Source organism: Xiphias gladius, chromosome 11 (assembly GCF_016859285.1).
Source record: "Xiphias gladius isolate SHS-SW01 ecotype Sanya breed wild chromosome 11, ASM1685928v1, whole genome shotgun sequence".
In the NCBI taxonomy this organism is placed as follows: Eukaryota; Metazoa; Chordata; class Actinopteri; order Istiophoriformes; family Xiphiidae; genus Xiphias; species Xiphias gladius.
Window position 1 is genome coordinate 19,919,902 of NC_053410.1, and position 23,749 is coordinate 19,943,650.

Genomic DNA, 23,749 nt, shown 5'->3' on the forward strand with positions numbered 1-23,749 from the left:
TGTTGCAATTCTTGAGAAAGCTAGTGTGATGCAGGCTTCCTCTTCGACGTGATTACTGTGTGATAGGTGAGTGTGTTCTACTTCATTTTTCAGGGGAAGGAGATTAGTAAAAATGAGTAATAAAAACAAACATAACAGACCTATGCATTTTAGGGTGAGAGTAATCTGAGACCGTAAGTAGCCACATCTGACTGCCTGAATGCATTTAAACGTAGCAGTACACTGTACCTACCCACAGTGATACAGTACTGAATCGTTTCAAGTGCTCCAGCCAGCGGTGATGTATAAAGAGAGATTCTGGCAGAAGGACTTTGAGAAAACATAGTTGAGTGCTACTGTGCAACCTGTGGGGAATAAAAAGTTGAATGTTTTGTTATTTTGGTGCCTCTGCTTGTCCGCGGTGACGTTGTCGGTAGCGCAACCATTTTGGTATTTATTCTAATGAGCGTGCCTTATCGACCAATGACAGCGCTACTCAGATAAGCCGCAGCCAATCGATAGGCGACGCTGTGACTCACCAAATAAGGAGAGACAGCACCAAATAAGGAAACATTGTATCTCTTTATAAGGCGGAAAGTAGTTCCATGGTTGTGATATTACTCCGCCGTCGTTTTTTAAATGAGCTGTTTATATACATTTCTGATCAACGAGGAGAGAAATGTTGCGATGTTGATTGATTAAAAACGGATATATGGAAAACAGCAGACGGAGAGTGGCGACGTTTTCGGTTCACAATGCGGACTACGCGACGCGGCGGAGCAACGCCGAGGGCGCTCTTCGCGTTTTCCTTTTTGAGAAAGTGCTCGGAGTTTTGGAAATAGAGGAGGAGGGAGAACCAGCTGAGCCGGGGCAGCAGGGTTTCGGGGGAAACATCACTTTCGAAAGTTTGTCTCAGTTATTTTCTGGAGTCTCCGAACTATCAACTGGCCTGGTTTGTTTACATTTTTTGTCCTCAGGCGTGTGTGTGTGTTTTGTCAGTCATTTACGACACAGCGCGCTCCAGCTTTTTGGGCTGGTGTTTAGAGACTCGGTCCAGTAAGTAGAATGTTACCGAGCCAGGTCGGATCGGCACCATCTGGAAACGGGTCAGCTTCAGGCAGGGGTACCACAGGACTCGGTTCGGGGGTTGTCGGCGGCGGGATCCGTCCCGTTTTGGTCAGAGTAGGGCAAGCTTTGCCGGGGGTCAGCGAGAGCGCCGGTGCTGCCGGGCGACAGGGGGAAAGAGACGCCATCGGGATGCTGGGGGCTAATGGTCCGGGGGGTCCGAGAGGTGCGAGACCGGGGAACGGCACAGGGGTGAGCCCTCTACAGAGCGCCCTCCAGGGAAACATGGTGGGCTTAAACACGGGAGTTGTGTTGCCTCACGCAGCCCGGTTCGACCCGGACAGAGAGAGCGCTCCGCTGTGCAGCGGTTCGGATAATGACTCGGACTCCGGAGACGACGATGACCCCGTGGGTTCACTCGGGGACAGCAGGAGAGGGGTGAAGCGGGAGAGAGGCGAGATGGAAGCTGCGGTGACGGGGCAGGAGGTGGGGGTACCTCCCGGAGGTTACGGCATGGTGTCCGGAGGGGTCGCCGGGGCAAAGCCGGGGAAGAAGACACGTGGGCGGGTAAAGATAAAGATGGAATTTATCGATAACAAGTTGAGAAGGTACACGACCTTCAGCAAGAGGAAGACGGGTATTATGAAAAAGGTGAGTCAGGTGATTGTCTTTGAATCTCATCCAACCACGTAACACATGATTTGAGTGTGGCTCAGATGTTGCCTGGTCTCCATGTACTGCAGTATAATAGACGGTGCTTTGTGTTCATTAAGTCAAGGAATTAACAGTGATGTGGATTACACCTTTGATTACCTGTACCTTCATAATACCTGTAGGGAAATTCTGAAATTATAATGGGCACTTTATGAAAGCAAATGCTTAGAATAGTGGGCCTACGTTTATATTTAGAGGCTACTGACCTGCAGTAAATCTCATTACAATTTCTTTCTCATAAAAGACAAACAATTGTGCCACAGTGACTGGATGTGAGGAAGTCAGAGCATTTATGACAGGCCATGGGTTTTAAATAGACTTGAGCAAATGACAGTTCTATTTATGACCATGCCCACCCCCAGCTATGGCACACACACACACACACACACACAGATTTTCAGATAAACGGACCCACTCTTCCATGCACACATACCCTTACACCTTTCCTGCCCTGACTGACAGGCCTAGAACCGTTGGAAGTAGTTTCCGTCAGTGCACAGGCTGGTCCCTCTGCCACCGTGAAGCGAGGCTTTGCTTGCAGGCAGCAGCGACGCGGTGATGAGCGGAAGCGGGCCTGTAGGTGCCAACAGCTGACCCACATCAGAGGACAGTCAAAGAGCACTGAAACAGAAGCGAGAATCCGGGGACTGTCTGTGCATGCATGACGGTACAAGCCTCATACAGTGATAACCTGCCTTGATTTCAGTTTTGTTGGTCAGGTCTGGCACACAAGTAGTTGACATTAAAGATGACAGAACCCGCTCCATGGTGGTCAGAACTGCCTCCATGACTCTCTGCTACGTCAGTACCAAGCAATTTTTCACTGGAATTGCGCAACTCAGCCACAGAAAATTGCTGCCATGTATTGCTATGTGGCATTTGGCATCAGGGCATCTAAAGTTGATTATTTGGGGACAAGGTCAGCTGTTGACCAGAGGCACAGCAGTTGTTTCACTGTAGACACGGCCATTTTTCACCATGACTTTAAATAAAGTAAGCCATGCTTTATTGTAGTGCAAGAGTTTTCATTTGTCCTCATTACTTTGAAGCGCCTGTACTGTGTACTCTGCTGTATTTCTTTTTTTTTTTTTAATGTATCCCAGACTGTTGTCGTGGAAACTGGGGTGTCTTTATGTGGGCTCTTGGCAACATGAACACTATTTGACACACTGTGGGGATGGAGATTTTGAAAATGTTGCCTACACTATGTCAGCCATCACAGAATTCGACAGGTGGGTGGAGTGGGTAGAGTCATAGTAGACTGGTCTCAGACTGGTTTCTAGGATGAACCTGGTTTCATTTTGATGGATGTGGTAAGTGAAAACTGTCTTCTGTTTTCATATCTGCCTTAAATTATGTGCACGTTAAATCTTGCACAATACAGGATTACTACCGTAGTGCAGGATTACTCAAATAATATTGGTGGTTCCCCCTTTTTTTTTTGGTTCCATTATTCTGTAAAAGGGCACGTTTCCCTTATTACTCTTTCTGTAGCTATGCTCAATAGACAGTTTTTAAGGCAGACATTTTCGATTTGCCATTGCAGGAAAAGCACAAGGGCAACTAATAACATAAATTGTGGCTCCGTTCCATTTACGAGTCACAACAACCCATTCAAGTGAGCCAATATGCATAATACCAGGGCTCTGACACTGGCTCTGACACATAGCCTTTATTAATGGTATTGTTTACACCTGGGCTTTTCCTGCTGTGACATGTCTAGTGCTGAAACAATTTATCAATTAACTGATTGGCTGAAGTGAATAGGGCCTACAGTTAGGAATGCAGTTAACACTTATTTTTGATATCAAATATCTGACATTTACATTTTTCACTGAACAATTAAGTATTAAGACTATTAAATGTCAGGGGTAAAAAAAAAATGCCCGTCACTTTCCAAACCCTAAGGTGACTGCGTCAAATATGTTGCTTTGTCCAAAACCCAAAGATACTGAATTGACATCGATATAAAACAGAGAGAAGCACCAAATCCTCACATTTGAGAAACCAGAACAAGAAAATGTTTGGTTTTTTTGTCTAATAATTGGCGTCAAAGATTAACAGATTATCAAAATTGTTGTAAATTTCTGTCCATCAACTAATAAATTTCTAGACTAATTGTTTCAGCACTACTTACATGCCTGCAAGCCACAATCATTGACATTTCATCCTTCCTTTAGGTCACTACAACAGATGTTGTTAAGGGATTTAAACTAGCAACTGTCTACACACATGGCTTTGGAACAGATGTTCTAGCTTCCAGCAGAAAAACATGGATAACAAGCCTTGTTTTTTTTTTTTTTTTTTAAACTGCACATCTGTGTATATCCATGTTGGTGTCTTTGAGTGTGTCTTTTGGTCCTTCTTTATTTGATAAAAAGGCTCCTCGGAATTTGTAGGTGGCAGAGGAACCAATTACAGCTGGAGCTGACACCCCCCCACACACCCTGCAGTCATGAATATTTATGTGAAAATCAGCAGAGCAGGGAATCTTATTAAAGCATTGTGTAGGTCGAGTTTGTGCTGCCACCTTGAACACTGTAGTTGAGAAATTAGTCTTTTTCTGTCTTGGACGCTGGCCAAACATCAGACTCTGTTGTTAAACACCCCTCTGTAGCTGCTGCACAGCTGATCAAGGGAGGTGGTGGAAGAGGATGTCTGGAGCTGTGTAGTTCATTACCTGCTTCTGTAAGGCTGTATTAGCAGTGGGTGAAGTGAATTATACAACCAGCCAGAGGTTCCTTCAACCCTGTCCTTTTATTACACACAGAAAAGCACTGCGTAATTGAAGTTCTAAGTTTTGAGGTGAAACAAGCACAGTGTAGCACTGAGCCACTATAGCAGCCGGTCATCATTGGCTTTTCTGTTCTGTCATCGCATTATTACACACTAAAGTCAATTATGTGATCGGCTTCAGCTAGCATGTGCCCATATATAGAGTGGACTGACACAGGCCATAATGAACAACAGCATTAAAGAAGATAAAGCATGATGGAGGAGACTAGAGTAAAGGCACAGTTTTATAACAGCTCAATAAAGTCTTTTAATTTGAATGTGATTCATCTCCTCCTCCTTGCTCTGTCTGATACAGTATTGCGCTCCAGCTTACAATGGCACATCTATCAGCTAGCTCTGGCCGCACTATGTTCACCAAGGTGATGTTAATGGCACTGTGCCTTCACAGCACCAGAAGCATCCTCCACATAACTGATGACTCATTTAGATAGAAAAGGCATCCTCAGGAGTTCACTCTGAGTGCAGCATCGGTGTGTGTTTGGTCGTGGGTGTGTGTGTTTGTTTGGGATGGATGGAGTTGAGTCTCATTGTGCTTTTCCTTTGCACTGGGGAGTTTGAATGTGAGTGTCTGCGTGCCGTATAATGAATGACAAGGCGGGCAGAGTGTGATGGTGGCCTCACGTTTCGCAGCCAGCTACTTCTGCCTGCGTGTTAAGAAGGGTTCCTCGTTTCCTCCATCAAGAGTGGGTTAGTGCCACTCCCCTGCCTACGCTCGCCAGTCCCCCTGCTTTAATCAGTCTCTCAGCTATATCACACTCTCTATTCTGGGAGCCTTATCTCATGCTTTTTTAGCTTCATTTGTGCTATACGTCACTACAGTTCACTACAGAGGTATTTTTAGATTCTAATGTTTTCTTAGTTTGGGCATTTTTTCCAGAGGTTCATCTTTTGTACATTCCCTCTTCTGTGGAGAGTATTTAATGTATGGTGCGAACGTAATCCAAGACCTAATTTGGTGAACCACACCTTTTTATGAGGTTTGAATGGACCATTCACTCTGTCAGATACTTAGGTTTTCTTCTTTCTCTTTCCTAGGCCTATGAACTCTCCACCCTGACGGGAACCCAGGTTCTGTTGCTTGTGGCCAGTGAAACGGGTCACGTTTACACTTTTGCCACTCGCAAACTCCAGCCAATGATCACCAGTGAAACGGGCAAAGCACTGATCCAAACATGCCTCAACTCGCCAGACTCACCACCACGCTCGGATCCCTCCACGGACCAGCGCATGAGTGCCACAGGCTTCGAGGAGACGGACCTCACCTACCAGGTTTCGGAGTCGGAGAGCATGGGCGACACAAAGGTAAGAATCAAGAAGTGGAAAGGTCCGCTACTGTAGACCAAATTTAAGAATACATTCCATCTCTTTTGGGAAGATCATGGTGATCTTCCAACAGCTGCAGCTGTGAATCTCCAAAATTGAATTCACCCACTTCTGTACCTGTCCCCACAGCCCATTTCCTTTACATTCAACAACAATAATGGTGCTGGAGTTGGTCTTTGTGACTCACTGACTGTCTGTTCTCTAATGGACACATGAATTGCAGTGTGAATTTAAAAAAAAAAAAAAAAAAAAAAAAAAAGCACCACAGAGAGTCACTAATGGATATAGTGGGAAATCTCTCCAGAAAAGGCTCGACAAGCACACGAGGAGAGCAAATAAATCAAACCCCCAAGCAGCTTTGGAAAATAATCTTTGTCCCATTGTAAACAGTTTTGAACTTTTGCTTGTTATATGTGATGCCTCTGTTTTGGGCTTGTGGTTTGTTTCTGAGCACCAGGTCTTTTTTATTTTTTAATTTTTTTTATTTTTAATTAAACCGAAAAGTCTCGTTAGTCCTTCAAAGGGCTCTAGACCGAAGGGAGAGGCAGATAAGATGTGGAGTATTATTCTGAGCTGTCTATACTTTACCTTTCTGACCTCTCCTACAGGAAAGCCCCATAACACTCTTACAGATAAATCACAGCAGGTCTGGGTTGTGTTAGGAAGAGAAACAGCCTGCTATACGGAGGACTTGGGTGTTTATCTTTGATTTTGGGATGGTGCTGTCTTCTGTTCATGGATGAAACACTGAGCTAGTTAAACAGAGATTATATTTCTGAAAATATTGGACTATCACACATTTTGTGCAGTTTTCAAACTTGTTAACCCTCTAACAATAGTCATGACAGAAATACAATTAGGACATGATATTTTGGAAGGATGAATTTATACATTCTTTGTTGGTTATGTGCCCTGTTTTCATCCCTAATGCCGCAGTTTGTGTCCCTGTTTTTCTTACATGGCTACGAGTGTTCTTAAACCTTGATTGTTTGAGGGATGGAAGTGAAGCGATAACTTCATCGGCAGACACACTTCACTTTCAACACCTTCATGCAATCATGTGCTGGAGGCCGAGGTTCCCTCCTTTGTTTACATGGCTTTAGTACGCCCCTCTGAAGACGGACACTTCCAAGTCTGTTTGCCCGCGTGCTGTTTTTACAAGGCATTAACTAGCACGTACCATACACCATCAAGGATGGGAGATCAACCTTTGCACATTAAGCCACTCTCATGCCCGCTCTGCTCATTGATAAAAATTAGATTCTGCCTCTGTTGCCATATATGGTATGGTTTCCCTGCCTGCTCTCTTGGCTGAGGCCCCTCACATTCCTTATAAGCTGCAGCTGTCTTTGGAGTCCTATGACCCCCCCCCCCAGCCCCCCACCCACCCCCCACTCCACCCCACTCATTTAGTGATATGGAGGGGAGGTATGGATGTAGATATGAGTGGGTGGAATGGAAACATTTGAGCGATATTTTATGTCCCGTCTCATGTGACTACTATTTAGGTGGCTGGCAGTAACGCTGTGACCCTTGCCCCTGCTGCAGTTATGAGTGTGGGAGACCAGCATCGGTCCCCCATGAACACTCCTCACAAAAGGAACCACCGGAAAATGTCACCGCGTGGTCCATGTCAGGATCGGCGCTGTTATGATTCGGACATGGCAGGTGGATAGGGAGGCCTCGATTTTCAGGGATCGTGTCTGTGCAGTAGATCTGTTGCGTGATCGCTGTGTGCACCTCTACAGCATCTGGACACTATTCATCAAGCGAATAGTATGTCATACATACAGTCCAAGATAGTCTAAACAGTTCAGAGTTTGTAATGACTGGTGGGGGAAGTGGAGGACATTTTGAAGAAGCAAAAGAGCCTGACGTGAAGTAGAAATGATTTTAAAATCATGCGAGAGTGGAAATTTCTGAGGCGTAAATTTTGTTGCCCATGATACTTTTGCAAGATTAAAAGGAAAATGAGAAGTGGAAAAATATTAAAACACCTAAACAACAATTGGAATTGTAACTAGGTCTCCATTTTGTTGTTTAGTGGTGTATTTCTTTTCTCTAAAAGGAGGAGTTTAACATTTTGGGAAATAGACATATTCTCTTTCTTGTCTAAATTGACCCCACTTTCTCTTCTATCTGTTCAATATTAGGCTGCAGCCAGTTATCTTAGTTTAGCTTAAAGACTGAAAACAGGTTGAAACAGCTAGCCTGGCTCTGTCTAAACAAGCAGAGGAAGGGGTTATTTGTGGGACTACTTCTTGGCTAGAAGAGGTAACTTCCTAGAGTCTCCGCTGGTTGCCTGACAACATCACGGTGACGAACTGTGCCCAGCCAAGATATAGTCTGTCCTAGACCGCCCATAAAACCACAGCGTGTCATTTTTGTATGGATTATACAAAGGAGGTATTAGGTGTTAATGAGGGAGCTTTAGAGGTGCTGGTAGGTGGATTTTGTTACCTTTGGACAGAGCCAGGCTAACTGTCAGCTAACCGCCTGCTGGCTGTAGTCTGATCTTGAATAGACACATTGGACAGTGCTCTCAATATCCTTTTCATCTGACTCAAGGCAAGAGAGTGAATAAGTGTATTTCCCAAAATGTTAAACTATTCCTTATTAATGTTGTGAAAACTGAGCCAATGACTGGTACAGTGGAGTTTGATTATTATTTTTAAGGTGTTCAAAATATTAATATAAAATCAGGTATATTGTTAATCCTTCAGGATTATAACTGGGCAAAGTCGTCCAGCATTGTTTAACATATAACATCATGGATCAATGAGCAGGAGAAAAAAACTTTTCAAATAGGCTGTTCAATAAATGATTGACGGTTCCCTTCTTTCTCTCAACATAAACTCTTCCCTACACGTGTCTGGACGAATGCACCACCAGCTGGGATGTTGTTGGTCTTTGCTTCTGAACCTCAATGTGGGAAAACACGGCAGCTGCTCAGGAAATGCTGGAAAATGTTATAATTTTTCTGAACTTTTCACCAGAATTAGTTTCTAAATAAATTTAAAGACGAGAAATGGGCCGTGCAGTTTCAGAGTCACTCTGCGTATCACACCACAACTTGTTTTCATAGCTGATAGCTTTGCGTGAGTTAAAATCTGAGACTTCGAAAAGGCTTCGAGTCACATTATTATCATCAAATCATCTGCTGGTTGGTCTGATGCATAGCTGCATGGACTAAAGTGATTTTTGAGTCAATGTCACCAGACCAGTCATGCCAGGAAGAATCATTACTCCATTGGGAATGCTTTTAGTTAAGCAGAAAGCAGTGTTAAGATGATATGACATTACATTTATGGTGTGTGACTCAGTTTATGTCTGGAAAACCCTATTGCTATTGCGCTCTCAGCACACATTAAGTACAAATGACCAACAGCTGAAGGTAAAAAGTTCTAGACTGTTCTCTAGGGGGTGTATAAAGGCATTTTGGGAAATATAATGTCTCACTTAGAGGTGAATGAGGTAGGTTGAGGGAAAAGGAGGGTACACCAGAAATGAAATGGCAGCACTTCACAAAGAGCGTAGATTTGTCTTTCTTGTGCATTCCCTGCAACCCACAACAGATCCTTGGATTGTTTATGGCTGCTGTTTAATACCAGACGAGTTTACAGTACAGATGTTTTTATGCATTTTGGGTTATTTTTAGCAGGGGATGACAAATCCCACAACTCGTGTTTGGTTAAAGGATCTACAGTATCTTAGCACTGAATTCTCAGTATGACAATCTCCTCTGGTTTTCCCCTCCTCCCTCCTCTCACTTTTTATCTCCTTTCTTCCCTTTGCTCCATCCCTCTCTCTCTCCGTCCTCCCTGCTGCTTTCGCTGTCAGTGCCGTTGGTGTTGTAATCCTCATGAAGTTTATTTGTTACTCTGCTCATTAGCACAGATGACATTTCCATTGCCACTGTAATGCTGCAAGAATGACTGACCAGACAACTTCCAGACCGAGGCCACTGTCCTGTCCAACAGCTGACATGTTTGTTTTCCCTGCTTTATGGCTCTTTAGACATCCTGCAGCAGATTTAACAGCCTCATTATTCAACATGATGCACATCCCTAAATGTGTATGAATTTGATTTGGACTCCCTGGAGAAATAAAACGGTTTTGATACTTAATTCATAGTCTTAACTGGGGAACTGTACTTAAGAAGAAAGTATTTTTTTTTTTTTTTAAGATTTAGTATTTCATTTTTTACAATTATCTTCTGTTCTCCTGTCTAACTACTGTTGTAAGGGCAGAGCGGTGGTTCAAAGTAGGTGACGAGAGAATCGCTGAGATAATGGAAAGTTAATTTACTCAGATATTTGCTCTTATCACAAGGCTGCTCCTGAGGAGCGAGGTGGTGGTGTCAGAGGGATTCTAACAGTGTCGGCGGGGAGAGCAGCATGTTGGCTGTGTTAGAGAGGGAGGAAAGCAACATTATGTCACCCCCCCACCCCACACCCCCCTTCCACCTCCTTATTTTACAGCAAGCAACTGGACAGGTCAGCCGCCATTGGCTGCACCTCCTCCACTTGGGCTGCCTTGCCTTTTTTAGCAGTCCCAAATGGAGCTGCAAATTCCATGTTGCTGGCAGGGTGACAGACTGGGAGATGGGAGCCAGCAAATGGGAGATTAGACGAGGGCCAGCCACCAGTAAACTGCACAATGGACTCTCCAACCAACACTGGACTAGCCTGCCAGTTGTCACCTTCAATTTGGAATGATTAATCCCCCATGAATAGAGAATCATTTGTGTTCTTCTCTTTTTAATTACTCTCTCATTTCCTCTTCCTTTAAAACAGGTCGTTCGTATGATGTCTGTGAATGTAACGAGGGCAATTGAGGCTTTTATTTTTTACCATATATAGAACTCCTAAGAACCGACAAAATTTTGGAAACCAGCATACTAGAAAATGTTTTGCCTCTTTTGCGTTTTTGTAGCACCACTACCTAACCAAAGAACCCTAGAAATCTTGTGTGTAAATAAGATTGTTGGTGTCTCTCATGGTTTGTGTTTTATCGATTTCTAACTTCTGATTTTTTATTTTATTTTTTTTTTTTTTAATGAGGATTTCTAATATGTTCACAGTTGATATAGGAGGGACAGAATGTATAATACTTGAGATCTCTCTGGAGCTGGAGTAAAGTAATGCCCAGTAAAATGGATTACATAGCATGTTATAGAGGGTACTCTCAGCGGCTGTGCAGTCTAGTCTTTAGGGTTCGTTGCTTATTCCAGACGACTCAGCTCTCCATTTGCACAACTGTAAATTGTGACTTCATTTGTTACGTTCTGGTACCTCATTTATACCAAGTGGAGTGTTTCCCCAGATCGTGCTTTGGTAAGATTTTGTTTTTTTTGTTTTTTTTTGTTTTTTCCTCTCCAAAGCAAGGAGTGAGGTTGATTTGAAAACAAGTGGTAAAAATGGAATCTGGTCTAAAACTGTAAGATATTTAAACAAACTTTTGTATTTGTGAAAGTAATTCTCTACACCATTTCCTCTCAAGCTGATACAAATCTTTATGGTCATAATTCAGAGTCAACAACTCTACTCAGCTAGTATCCAACAAATAGTAATATATATTATATATTGTAGGGCTGCAACATACTAAAAAAAAGTTTTAAAAGATGTCAGAAAAAAGTCAAAAAATACTCATTAGTTCTTGTAGCCCTAGGTGGTATCTTTGAATAGCTTTTCGTCTAACCAACAGTCCAAAATCATAAATCATGTAAGACAAAGAAAAACAAGAAAGCCTCTCGATTAAGGAGCTAGAACTATGTCAAGTTTGGCATTTTTCCTTGAAAAGTGACTTTGATTATCAAAAAACCTTATTAGAAATAATTGATTAATCAGCTAAATGTTTCAGGTCTTACATATTTGATTATATACTAATCAGACTTCCAGTATGTTGCAGAATGACTGGAATTGGTTTGCATTTTTACTTCTGGAGATAATAAGATGTCTCAGTGTGTAAGAGTGTGTGAGAAGGAGCAGGACGTGGACAGGACTTATGGAGGAAATGACAGTGCTGAGGCTTCGGCTACATCACAAAGATGATTCTCTGCTCTCACTTCTGGTCTAAGGAATGCATTACACCACTGTGGCCTATGTTTACTATGCACTGCCTTGACTCTGAACGAAAAGCCAGTGCTGTTTATAGATTGGCCAATTGAACAGGAGACACAGTGAGATGGTCAAACAAAGCAGTAGGTTATTGGAAGCTCGCTATGTAGGTCAGAGATGGTAGCACTTTTGCGAGACTGTTAGATTACCACATAGGTTGAAACCTGCATGATCGAACAGGTTAAGCCTTTTCCCAAGCAAACTCTCCTTGTTCTATCTGAGTATAAACCTGCCAGCAACGCACAAGCAGCCATATATTTCTCCTCTGAGCAATGTGACATGGAAAAGCTGGGACACGGTGACTTGGTGTGATGAAGACGGAGCAACTCGGTCCGCTTCAAAAATTCAGTTGTTCAGTGGTGAGGAGTGCTAAGCGTCAGATGGCGGCTGTCTTTATACATGGCCTCCTGCTGCCTCAGCTGGCCTGGAAAGGGTTAATTCCCCCTCAGAGGTGCTCAGGTTTCCCGCCAGCTGTCTGTACTCTCAGCTGTTTGTACTCTCACCCCTATCCTGTCCTCTGTCCCCTGTCCCAAACCTCACACAGGTCTGACTCTGCTTAGCCTGCCACACACAGACACACACTCCCTGCTACTACTGGGGCTAAGAAGTGCTACTTGCTACCACATAGCTTTTAGCTTTCTAGACGTACTTTATCTAACTGTTGACTTGAACTTTCTTCTGCTTTGTGACCGCTATCCTCTTCATCTGGTACCATCTTAAAGATGTTTTTACCTTTTGTCATTGACATACACTAATACATGTAACCCCTGCACCACTGTAGAGTAGAGTACTTCCCATTTTTCTTGTGAACATTGATGAAACAACTATTGCGTAAACCAAAATGGGAAAGTCTCCTGGGAGAATGACGACGCGGTGACAGCTGTGTCACAGTCTGACTGTCAGCAGTCACTATGTGATGAGTAGCAGGGCAGTTGTATAGTAAATGGATTGTAGATTGTTGTTGTCAATTTATTCAGTTTTCCTTTTTGGGTGAAAGGACAGAATAACTGAGAGTCCTATGTGGCCCTCCCCTTTCAACTGTCCAGCTGCTGTTTAACCAAAGTGTTAAAGGACCTTGGACTGTCAGAACTCCTCAGCAGAGCCTGGATCTGAGTTGCAGATGAGCTAACTAACTGCTCAGCACTGTGTCGTTTTGGTTTTGAACACTCTTGTTGATTCAGAGCAGCTTGTATAAGACAGCACCTGCTTAGCCATCTGTACCTCATGAAGTCCAGGAGACTGAGTTAGCTGCAACGCAATTGATTATTTATTAATCCTCTAAGTTTTTTCATTTTTAAATTTCATCAAATTTTAAAAAATTAATTTTGTTTAATCATGGCACTGAGCCATACTAGAAGACTTCCTTGAATACTAAGATGTGAGTAGACTGCAATGTGGCTGAAGAGTCAGAGTTATTTTGACAGTAGCTCCATCTACATGTTTGCATGGTTGTGTGTGGTTGGAAGGCCTTATCAGTGGAGTCCATGCTGGATCCTCTACCTCTCACCCATGTAATCAGTCACATATAAAAACCAATAGTGCTTTGCTTAGGGAGGTTGGCCCAGCTTGCTTACATACTAAATTTGTTATTCTTAATGAATGTGACCTTTTCTAGACTTTCAACCTCATGCAAAACATGTCATTCACTTGCTTTCTCATAGAAAGCATGTCTGTTGTGACACGTGGCTGTTTCAAGACACTAAACCAGGATCATTCACTGGCCATTTCTGTTACACTGCTGCACTGTGAAGAGTGATTTGCATCCGTGACAAAAGCTTTGTCCCAGTTCTGAGGCTGGATCCTCCAAAGGTCGTGGCCAACAAAGATATGACCTTCATAGGACCTGATGCCCAGGCTGACCCTGCACCTTCTCCCCAAATAATATGGTCTAGCCTCAGAGTCAAAAAAGAATGGTTTTCAACTTGAAACATCAAATATCAATCAAATAAAGTTTATCACCAGGAAGGTGCTCTCAAACGGCCAACAAAGGGTAAATACCACTGGGAACCTCGGGCAAATTCCAGAGTTTCAAGTGCGAGTTGTGACATTTCACTTCAGTACATGATGGACAACTAACATACATGTGTAGTGTACCAGGTTAATGGTAAATACAATGTAATTTTGTATTGCCCAGTGATTAAAGCGGTACTCCAGTGATGTCCCTTCTATGAAGTTGGGATGATTCAGAAGACACACACATAAAAAGCAATTGTCAAAATCAAACCAGAAGGGAGGCCAAGCTATCCCGGCTTTTAATCACTAGTATTGGTCAAGACCCAATAAGACTTGTGCCTACATTTCCCATTAAAATAACCCTGATGACCCCCTCAGGGTTATTTTCTCTCAGTCTGTCTTCACAGACTGAGTTGTACGCTCCATGACTATTGAACTATAAAAAACAGTAGAGTTTACGTCTGGCCTTCATTATTTACATCCCTCAGTGGCTTTTTTTATTTGTCCATCTAAAGGGATTGCCAGTTATCAGTGAACACCTGGTATTTTTTTAGAATGCACAATGCAATCTGGAACACTGGGGACTGCAAAGGACACACCAGTTGTGTCCTCCAAATTCGGGCAAAAGAAGTCTGCATCTGGTGGAGACTTTGAAATGGGAAAGGTTGTTATGATATTTCCTCTGTACTTTACAAATGTGGAGAAACAGAGGATACAGGGACTAAAATGGGAGTCAGCATACACTGATCAGCCACAACATTATAACCAGTAACTGGTTTTAATGTTGTGGCTGATTGGTGTATGTATCCTTGTTGGATATGTATGCAGCTCCCATTTATGCATAAAGGGCCCGTCCACTTTGCTTCATTTCATATTGTTTAAACGCACTACCCCGATTAATACAAGCTAACTGTGAATTATCTGCCTCTAGTGATTTGTCACAGACCCTTCTCTGTATTCATATTCAATCATCTGGGATCAAACCCTCAAAGAATATTGAACCCACATAGAAATGCAAACTCATACAGGCCTTCTACTGTGTAGGCTTATTCCCATTCTGCTATTACAGATCATTAGTATCATGTGATAAGTGTTTTTGTAAGTGCGTAGAAACAGGCATGGTGGGTTTAGATGTGCTTTGTAGTCCCAGCCTAACGCCTACCCTGCTCTTATCATGCAGCCCACTCACCAACACATCCTGCTCTTCTGTTCAACGGATGTTCACATTAGTGTATGGTATGATGCTACGTCTCACCTCCTTTGATCTTAAGTTTATGTGAGCATCTCATCTGCCTGATTGCTACCCCTATCTACAGAGAAAGTGACCTGTCACATGGTCAGTTAGTTGTCATAGTAACTCATCAAAATACAAGGGCAGAAATGATGTTTCTTTCAGTCTTCAGTAGAGTTTGAATCGTGGCTTTTAAGCAGGTAGCAGTGATGAATGGATGATGTTGCAGTATTCAAAGGATATACAGCTGTGTTACTACACAGCTCGTATGATGTATAGATCTTTCTTAGTGTTATGTCACAACCTCACACTGAAAATCCTACGTTCATTGTTGAAAACAAAGATCTTTTTTCTCTAACTTAAATGCAGCTTACTGCTCTTTGTAGACTTAAGAATGGAATTGCTCTGCACTGCTTAGTATTTTACACATGGATGCAATTAGAGGGGTCCTGGCCTGTTTCTCTACCTTGTTTATGTAATTTGCCCTGAGTCTATTAAAACCCACTCTGGTTTCTGTCAGCCATCCATTGAACCCCTGAAAATACCGCAAGTATTAAAGTCTCCTCCTCCCGCCTACCCTACTCCCAGCTGCTCAAATAGGAAAAGCCCCATTAATGGTGTTGTTTTAGGTGTCCTCATGGGAAATTCTTCATGCTTTTGCATGTTCTGGATTCAGTGATTTTTAGCAAAGTGGAGCAAATGCTAATGCGTCCTTTGGAAATATCAGCAACTTCCAGGTAGTCAAAAATAGCATCTTAAAGGTTTACTCATCAAGACTTGAGCCTTCAGATTTGTAACAGAAAACCTGTGTTCTTCTTCCTTGACAGAATCCAGTACTAAAACAATGTCATCAAATGATCTGCCCCTGTCTTCCTACTCAGTGTTTGCTTTCTCCCCACAGGATACACTGAAGCCGACATTCACGGTAGCCAGCCTACCAGGCACCACCAGCAGCGCCCAGTCCACAGTACCCACCACCTCCACCACCATGCAGGTGAGCAGCGGACCTTCGTTTCCCATCACCAACTACCTGGCGCCTGTCTCGGCCAGCAGCAGTGTCAGCGCCAACGGTACCGTCCTCAAGACCGCCGGCGGCTCCACAGGTGTCATGCAGCTGCCCAGTGGCTTCACTTTCATGCCCGGTATGTAGGGGAGAAAAACATGAGGTGTCTTGTCCTCAACATCCAGAGCTCTGTTACAATTCATACTTATTATCTTTATGGTTTGTTTATCTTAACCTCATCCTTTAGAATTGAAATGACACTTCTGCAGACCTTTGGGTTTTGTTAATGTCACCGTATTGTCTAGCTTATTAGGTGATTAGAATTTGAATGGTATCCCTCCATGACCTCAACTGTCGGGGGGTTGTGCTTCTCTCCAATCTGTTTACATCACACAACAGCTCTACAGAGCCAGTCACCAACACTCAGCGCCCTCGGTTTTTACAAAGCCCTCAGTATCCAGGAAAGCCATGTCTATTGGCGCCTGGCCCTGCCTTTGATTGTCACTGGGGGACAGGAATAATTAGGCGAGAGGGACACAATAGACCTGGCAATGAGGGCTGACGAACACAGCCCATAATTAGTCATGAATATTCAATGAAGGATCCATGGCTTGTGCTGAAATTATAATTGAGGTGTACTTTATGGAGCCAGAGCTTTGTGACAGTGGCCCTGAACTAGACATGACCCTTCATTAAGGAGGACCTCACAGACACACTCTGAAACACATGGGATCTCTACCGCACCCACTCAGTGAGGGCTTTGGGGCAGCAGGCTCTGATGTGTGGATCCCTAAAGGGCTTCTAAATTGGCTTTCCCCAGTAATTATTCATTACACTTCATTTCTACGGCGGATGTGCTGGGAAATACTGGGTGTACATCGGGGGGTCTCTAAGAGGGGCCTGGGGATGCCAAGAGGTCACGATTCCACCAAAGGCATGAGGAATATTTGAATTTCACAATAATTTAACTTGATATTGTCCCATCTGTATAAGAAGCTCAGCGCGTTTGGACCATTTATTTGGACTGCCCATGACATGAACAATTTGAAAAGGCTAGCTGACACTTAAATGCTGACTGGTGCAATCTTTTCTACAGCGTATGTCGTTGTTGTTACCATGCAGACAAGAGTCTGTGCTGCACCTGTGAAGCCAAACAGGCCCAGTTCTCGTCAGTATTTTCTCAGTGCTGGCAGTTATTTCACTAGCGAATTGTTGCAGGGTGTTTGTGGTCAGCACTCTGCCACAACAATCAGTCAGACACATGATGCCCACTAATGGGTCCTATACGTTATTTTGACTGACAGCTGAAGGACAGCCAGGCAGTATCTCTATCCCTTTTCCTCCCTTTTTTTTTTTTTTTTTTTAACATCTTTCTCCTCCTTTTACAACCTTCTCTCTCCCTCCCTCTATTGTTTTCTCTTGCTCAAATGCCTTCTCCCTCTCTCCTCACCACCACCACCTGTCTGGCACATAGCAGCAGTGCCAGGTCGAACAACACACCCTCCCACGCTAAAACCTCCTCAGTTGGCAGCTTGAAGGGGCCTGCCCACCCGACTTCAGCAACTGGCTGTGGAGCATATGATGAAATGTGCGGGTGTAACTCCAGAGTCATGTGCTGAAATAAAATACCTGCCATTTGTTAGGAAAACGCAAATTGAAGATTTAAACATAAGGCAACATTTGAAATGTTGAAATTGGGCTGGCAAATGACAGTTTCTCAGTTAGGAAGTATCTTGAGCATTATGTGTTGCTGGTTAATTTTAAATGAATTACTGGGAACGCATATTTGAGTGCTTTAAAGTAAACTAAAATGTCACCGTCAAAGCCATCCACTTAGTCACCACTTAATACAGTCATACAGTAAGTGTTACTTGCCTTAAACTTATCTTACAAGAGAGCACCACTTCAAATTTCAATGTAACACCAATTTAAAGTCACCCTGTGGAGTTTCGGACCATTAGTGGTGCTATGTTTTTACAAATGGGCCCCCCCTTTTATTTGTATCTTGCACAAGCACGAGGATGCGGGACGTTTCGCATGTGCATGCAGGCGGCGCAGTTCACATCCTGCCATTGGTTTCAAGCTGTTCCACCGGTCGACGTTTGGTGTCGGTAATGTAGCAATGCGCCAACAAAGGCAAGGAAGAACGCGTAGACGTAAACAATGCACAATTTAAAATATTTTAAAAATTAACTTTGCAAATGTTTTATAAGGAAGGAAAGGCACTCAACGTGTTTATGAAACCTCAGTGTTACACACAATGTGTTGGTGAAAAACACTGAGTAAACTTACTGCTTGCTTTGTTGTGCTGCAGTCATGTTATCAAGCCAGTGATCTAGGCTAATAGACGAATAATATTGAAGAATCTAAATTTTTTTGGTCAGAACATCAGTAAATGTAAAAAAATATTTTTGTGAACCTTGCATCCCTCGCTAAACAGGATACATCTGCTGCCTTTCTGTATAAGTCTGGCAACTGAAGGTGGTAGAAATGTACTCTAGCTGAAATTAACTGAAGTTATTAGCACTTTTTTTCAGACTGCACCATCCTTTCGCATTTAGTCTTATCCTCCCCGTGTGTGTGTCTGTTTGCGTGCGTGCGTGCGTGCGTTCGTGTGCGTGTGTGCGTGCGTGCGTGTGCGCGCCCCTCCAGCAGGCACTCCTCTCCCCCCCGGCACCCCCACCATTCCTCTGAGCCAGCTGCAGCAGCACTCCCTGGCCCTCCAGGGGCAGCATGGTCAGGCTCTGGCCGCCGCCCAGCAGCCACAGCAGGGACAGCAGGCTGTCTTCCGCTTCCCTGCTGCTGTCTCCCTCACAGGTGACCTGCTCTGCATGCTGCCACCACTCCGCCTGCTTTTACTAATCATAATCATATCTCCATCTTAAGCTGCTGATGCTCTTCTGCTATGGATAATAATCATGCATGTGATGCTAGGATTACTAATGCTCTTTGCACGAGGACTTCTTCTGCCACAGCTTCTAGTACTGCCGGTGCTTTTACTGCTAGTGCTACTGTATGCCAACCCCCCTGCTGCACCCCACCTACCCCTACTGCAACTACTGCTGTTCCCTGTGTGGGGTGTGTGATGACTTACAGTAGTTGCTGTGTGCCCTCTGTGTGTCTCCAGGAGCGGGGGTTCCCCAGCAGCTTCAGGCTATCCAGGTCCACCCCAACACCCAGTCCACCTCAAACAACGACAGCAGCCCCGAGATCTCCCACACCTCCACAAACTCCACCGGTAGGTCACATCCCCTCTGGAGAAAGATGCTGTTGTCCTGTCCCCTTCACCCACCATCAGAGTTTTAGTTTGAGTGTAAATACGGTCCTCTTGTGTTTTGCTGTCCCGCATTGTGCCTGACAACATTAGTAATCTCTACATGTGTATTTTGTCTGCTTGCGCTATTTTGTTTTTCATTCTGTTCTTGTTTGGGACGAGTTGTGTCCTCAAGCAAAATGTTCTGGAGCCACTACACACTAGTAAGAGTTAGTAGTTGAGTTTAGATATATATTAAGCGCCATCTGCTGGCCAACAAGTGTACACACCTCTTGCCCTAAGTGTGACGTGCTCTCTCTCCCATCTCCTCCCTCCCACAATACGCCTTCCAGCTACGGTGAGTCTCCCAGCAACCATTGTCACCTCGTCAGTGCCAACGTCTGTGGCGGGTCACATGATGTACCCTAGCCCCCACACAGTAATGTACGCCTCCACACCGGCGCTGGCTGACGGGGGGCTGGCTGTGCTCAACGCCTTCTCCCAGAGCACCTCGGCCATGCAGGTGTCCCACGCACAGGCACAAGACACAGGTGAGACGCTGCTAACGCTCTTTGAACACACTCTCTTTACTGGCTGACAGATGTGGATTAATATGTCATTTGTAAAGCAATTCTAAAGCAAGTCGTTCTTCTCCCAGGTGCTGTCCCTCAGGTGTTCCTCACAGCACCTCCAGGCACGGTGCAGATCCCCGTCTCAGCGGTGCAGCTACACCCAGTACGGCAAGATCTGCATTTTACAAGTGAAACTCTCATACTCCCTATGCAACCAGCATGCCACGTGACTGCACTAATGCATCCTAACAGAACACTGGCACACAGAGGCCACGGGGTTGTCACCTGTAGCCTCTTTTGTATGAATGTGGATGATCAGTTGGCATCTTGTTTAACCTGTGATTTGCAGCAAAATACACACGCAATAGACTAAAACAAAACACCACTGTTATAGTGCATGGAAATCAAGAGTTTAATGTTTTATTTACTTTGTAAAGTCTAGTTTTATGATGGAAATCATGGGGAATTCATTTATGTAAGTTAGTGTAGCGCTGGAAAAAATCCCATAGAACTATAGGTTATAAAAACCCACCCAACAGAATATGATTTCATAAAGTAAGCATCCTAATTGCTACAGAAAACATCAGCGTCTACAGTATTACAGCGTTACATCGCTCCATGATAAACAGCATGCAGTGTAGCAGGATCTCCATCTGTGCTGGGTGCTGCGTGATGTGCTGACTTTTGACTGGCTGTTTGATAGGCCATGTAGTCTCCGCTGACGTAGCTGTGTCATGTTGCAGATGGTGATTGGCCAGCAGTCGAGCGGCAGCAGCAGTAACCTGACGGAGCTCCAGGTGGTCAATCTGGACGCGGCGCAGAACTCGAAGAGCGACTGACGGACGGCTGGAGCTGTTTAGCACAGCAGACACAGGGACACAGACATACAGATGACTGACATCTCTATTTATTGATGCCTTCCTACAGAGTTTCACACCACACTTCTGAATGTGACTTTAAAGTTTTTTTTGTTTTTATATATATTTATATATAATATATATATAATATATATATATATTATATATAAATAATATAAATTAATTACACACAATTACACACAATCAAGGGCAAATGTGTGACTGACCCTTATACAGTAAGTTTTGGTATATAAATATATATATATATGTTCGCAAATGCATAGGAAATATATCACTACATCCATCATCTGAACCTATTTTCTATGCTGTTAGATGGTGTCTTTTTGTGTGTGCATGTTTTTTGAAAATGTGTAATTACATGTACACACACTGCAAGGTGCCACAGCTTCACACCAGCCAAAGAGACATTTGTTTGTCTGAATGTTCCAGTGTGAGCATTTGTGCACAAGCGTGTGTGTCTGTGTGCGCATGCATATCTGGGATTTGTAAATGGGTGGGGAGATGCTTATTGACTTAACAAAAAAGAACATTTGGAAATGTACATATTTTTTTTTTTTTTTTGTTTGTTTGTTTTTTAAATTGATAACTTGTATTTTTTAGCTGGCTTAGTTTGTGCAACGGCATGTAGTTGTTTTTTTACATAGTGGTTTTGTATGTACATGAAAATGATTTGCAAAAAGAAAATGAATTATTTACATGTATATGTAAATTAATTTAAAATACCATCATGCGTTGAAATACTGTCATGCTTTTTGGGAGTTTTCACTACAAGATGGAGAAAGAACGCTGGATGTTTTTCTACTTTTTTTTTTTTTTTTTTCCGATTTTGACATTTGTAGAACTGTCCCTCAAACAGTATCGAGTACCTGGGTCAGAAAATGTTAACCATAAGATATTTATGATTTGCTGTAAACATATTAACTTTAGCTGGGAAGATTTCAGCAAAACAGCTGATGGCATCACAGTTTAGTATGACATCAGTTGTGCACACGTTTCCTAATGAAGCTCTGATCTGGCACTTGAGTGTAGAAATAGTTCAAACTATGACAATCTGATGGAAATCATTTTCATTTATATCAACTTTTAGCATAATTCTATCTATATTTTCATCCGTGTTCACACAGAAATATGACTACAATTCTGACATTTTATAAACTGTCACAAACAGTTAATATCCTTAAGTGATATTTAAGGGACTTCAGACTGAACTTGTTCACTTATTTTTAAATGTGTGACTTGCTTCTCTGGGTAAAAACCTGAGAGTGCCAAACAGGTTTTTGTGACATCAGATAAATGAATGAACTTGCGTTGTCTAATTTGTTTCAGACTACTGACTTGAGTCAGGGTATTGGACGCAAACCTTGTTTAACAAGACAAGTGTACAGACTTGGCAATTCCACTTCAATACTGCAATCAAGGCGTGACACTCTGTTATTCAGTTCAGTCCCAATACTGTAATACTACAACAGTGATGACTGGATGTTTTTATTAGAACAAGGATCTCTTCATTTGGAAAAGTGACTTCAGGTGCTTTAAAATGTTCTACTCCTTTTGACGAGAACTGTAAGACCCTAGCTGACTGTAATCTCAGTATGTACCTCAGCAACCATTAGGAATGAGACAGAGTTGTTAGACTGAGGGCCTTCTTTCTGCACCATAGTGCCTCTTCTCCATGGCTGATTCATAAATCACTGAAAGGCAAGGGAAATTTAGGATCTACTTATTTCTAGACCACCTCACATGACTTTGGACCTGTCATACAAACCTTGGCAGTGCCCAGAGAGCGAGATTTGACTCATTTCTACAGAATTAGTTGGATGACTGAGCATGGCAGGCTTGAAGCCAAAGAGAGTCTGTCAGAGGATAAAGTATCCAGGCTGACTGCTGTTCAGTTAATCACTGGCAAGAGAGGTCATTTTCACGCTTGACGATCTCTGATCTGTTCCTGTACAAGTTGTCGTCATCCTGCAGTGCTGTTTGAACATGGAAATTACATGTTGAAGACATTCAATTCTCCCATTTTATCTGGTGGTTATTCAAGAGTATCATTTTTAAAGGGGATTATTGAACCAAATTTGTGGTGTTCACCTCGTCGTTGAAAGAAATGGTTATTTTGTGTATTTTTCTTGTACAGACATTTTTTAATAAAAAAAATAAGATAAAACACAGTGAACTGTTCAAAGAATGACCACATCTCCTGCTGAAGAACTTTTTTTTTTAATTGGGACGGAGAATGTTAAAACCATATTGTCCTGAATGAAACCTAATACATGTGTATAACAGCAGTGATGAAATGAAGACGGCTGATGAGGAATAAATGAACTGCAGTGAGTGGCCTCTGATTACTGTGTGAAGCATCGGGAGGCAGGAGGAGTGAGCATGCACCTTACCTTAATGTTTCAGTTGTGCATTGCACAATCACATAAACAAACTGGCCATGAGAGAGAAGTATAATGACACTCATCCCTTTTCACACCAGAGGAAAGCGGCGAGAAAACACAATGAAATGCAGCAACGTGATACAGTGATTGGTCTAAGCCGACACAAGAAATCAGCTGGCATCAATGTTCGACTATGCTGAGAGTCCTGTACATCTTCACAAACCAAATAAAGTCTATATAACACAAGAGATAGAACCATAGGATCACAAACGGTAGTGAAGCAGAAACCCCTCACACATCGATTCTAGGAGTCCTCAGAGACCCACAGTGTGAAGTAAGGCATCATATCTCCCCGTCAGAACAAAGTGCTGACAGCTAAGAAATCATCACAGATGGCCCAACTGCCTTTTCTTTCTTTCAACAATTACAAATAATGTATAAGCATGCATTTACACCAGGTAGTATATCTCTATTTCTATTGT

General features: G+C 43.1%; 1 protein-coding gene across 5 annotated transcripts; it reads left to right on the forward strand.

The window, feature by feature from the left end:
* Positions 1 to 614: 614 nt before the first annotated feature.
* On the forward strand, positions 615 to 23,325 carry srfb (serum response factor b). 5 transcript variants are annotated; one of them, XM_040138687.1, is made up of 8 exons: positions 615 to 931; positions 5,590 to 5,856; positions 16,082 to 16,322; positions 18,836 to 19,000; positions 19,311 to 19,421; positions 19,790 to 19,987; positions 20,095 to 20,171; positions 20,752 to 23,325. In XM_040138687.1, the coding sequence occupies exons 1-8, from the start codon at positions 692 to 694 to the stop codon at positions 20,845 to 20,847; spliced, it is 1,395 nt and encodes a 464-aa protein (XP_039994621.1). In that variant the 5' UTR covers positions 615 to 691; the 3' UTR covers positions 20,848 to 23,325. The 5 variants fall into 5 exon arrangements, with proteins under 5 accessions (XP_039994621.1, XP_039994619.1, XP_039994616.1 ...); XM_040138685.1 differs by having other exon boundaries at positions 834 to 1,695; positions 20,095 to 20,196; XM_040138682.1 differs by having other exon boundaries at positions 834 to 1,695.
* The last annotated feature ends 424 nt before the right edge of the window (positions 23,326 to 23,749 follow it).

What these genes read in the sequence shown, in the direction of transcription:
- srfb (XM_040138682.1), top strand. Translation starts at nt 1,045, where the DNA reads ATGTTACCGAGCCAGGTCGGATCGGCACCATCTGGAAACGGGTCAGCT. An exon ending in TGCTGCTGTCTCCCTCACAG is followed by an intron (nt 19,001 to 19,310) that starts GTGACCTGCTCT and finishes GTGTGTCTCCAG; the next exon opens with GAGCGGGGGTTCCCCAGCAG. An exon ending in CACCTCCACAAACTCCACCG is followed by an intron (nt 19,422 to 19,789) that starts GTAGGTCACATC and finishes TACGCCTTCCAG; the next exon opens with CTACGGTGAGTCTCCCAGCA.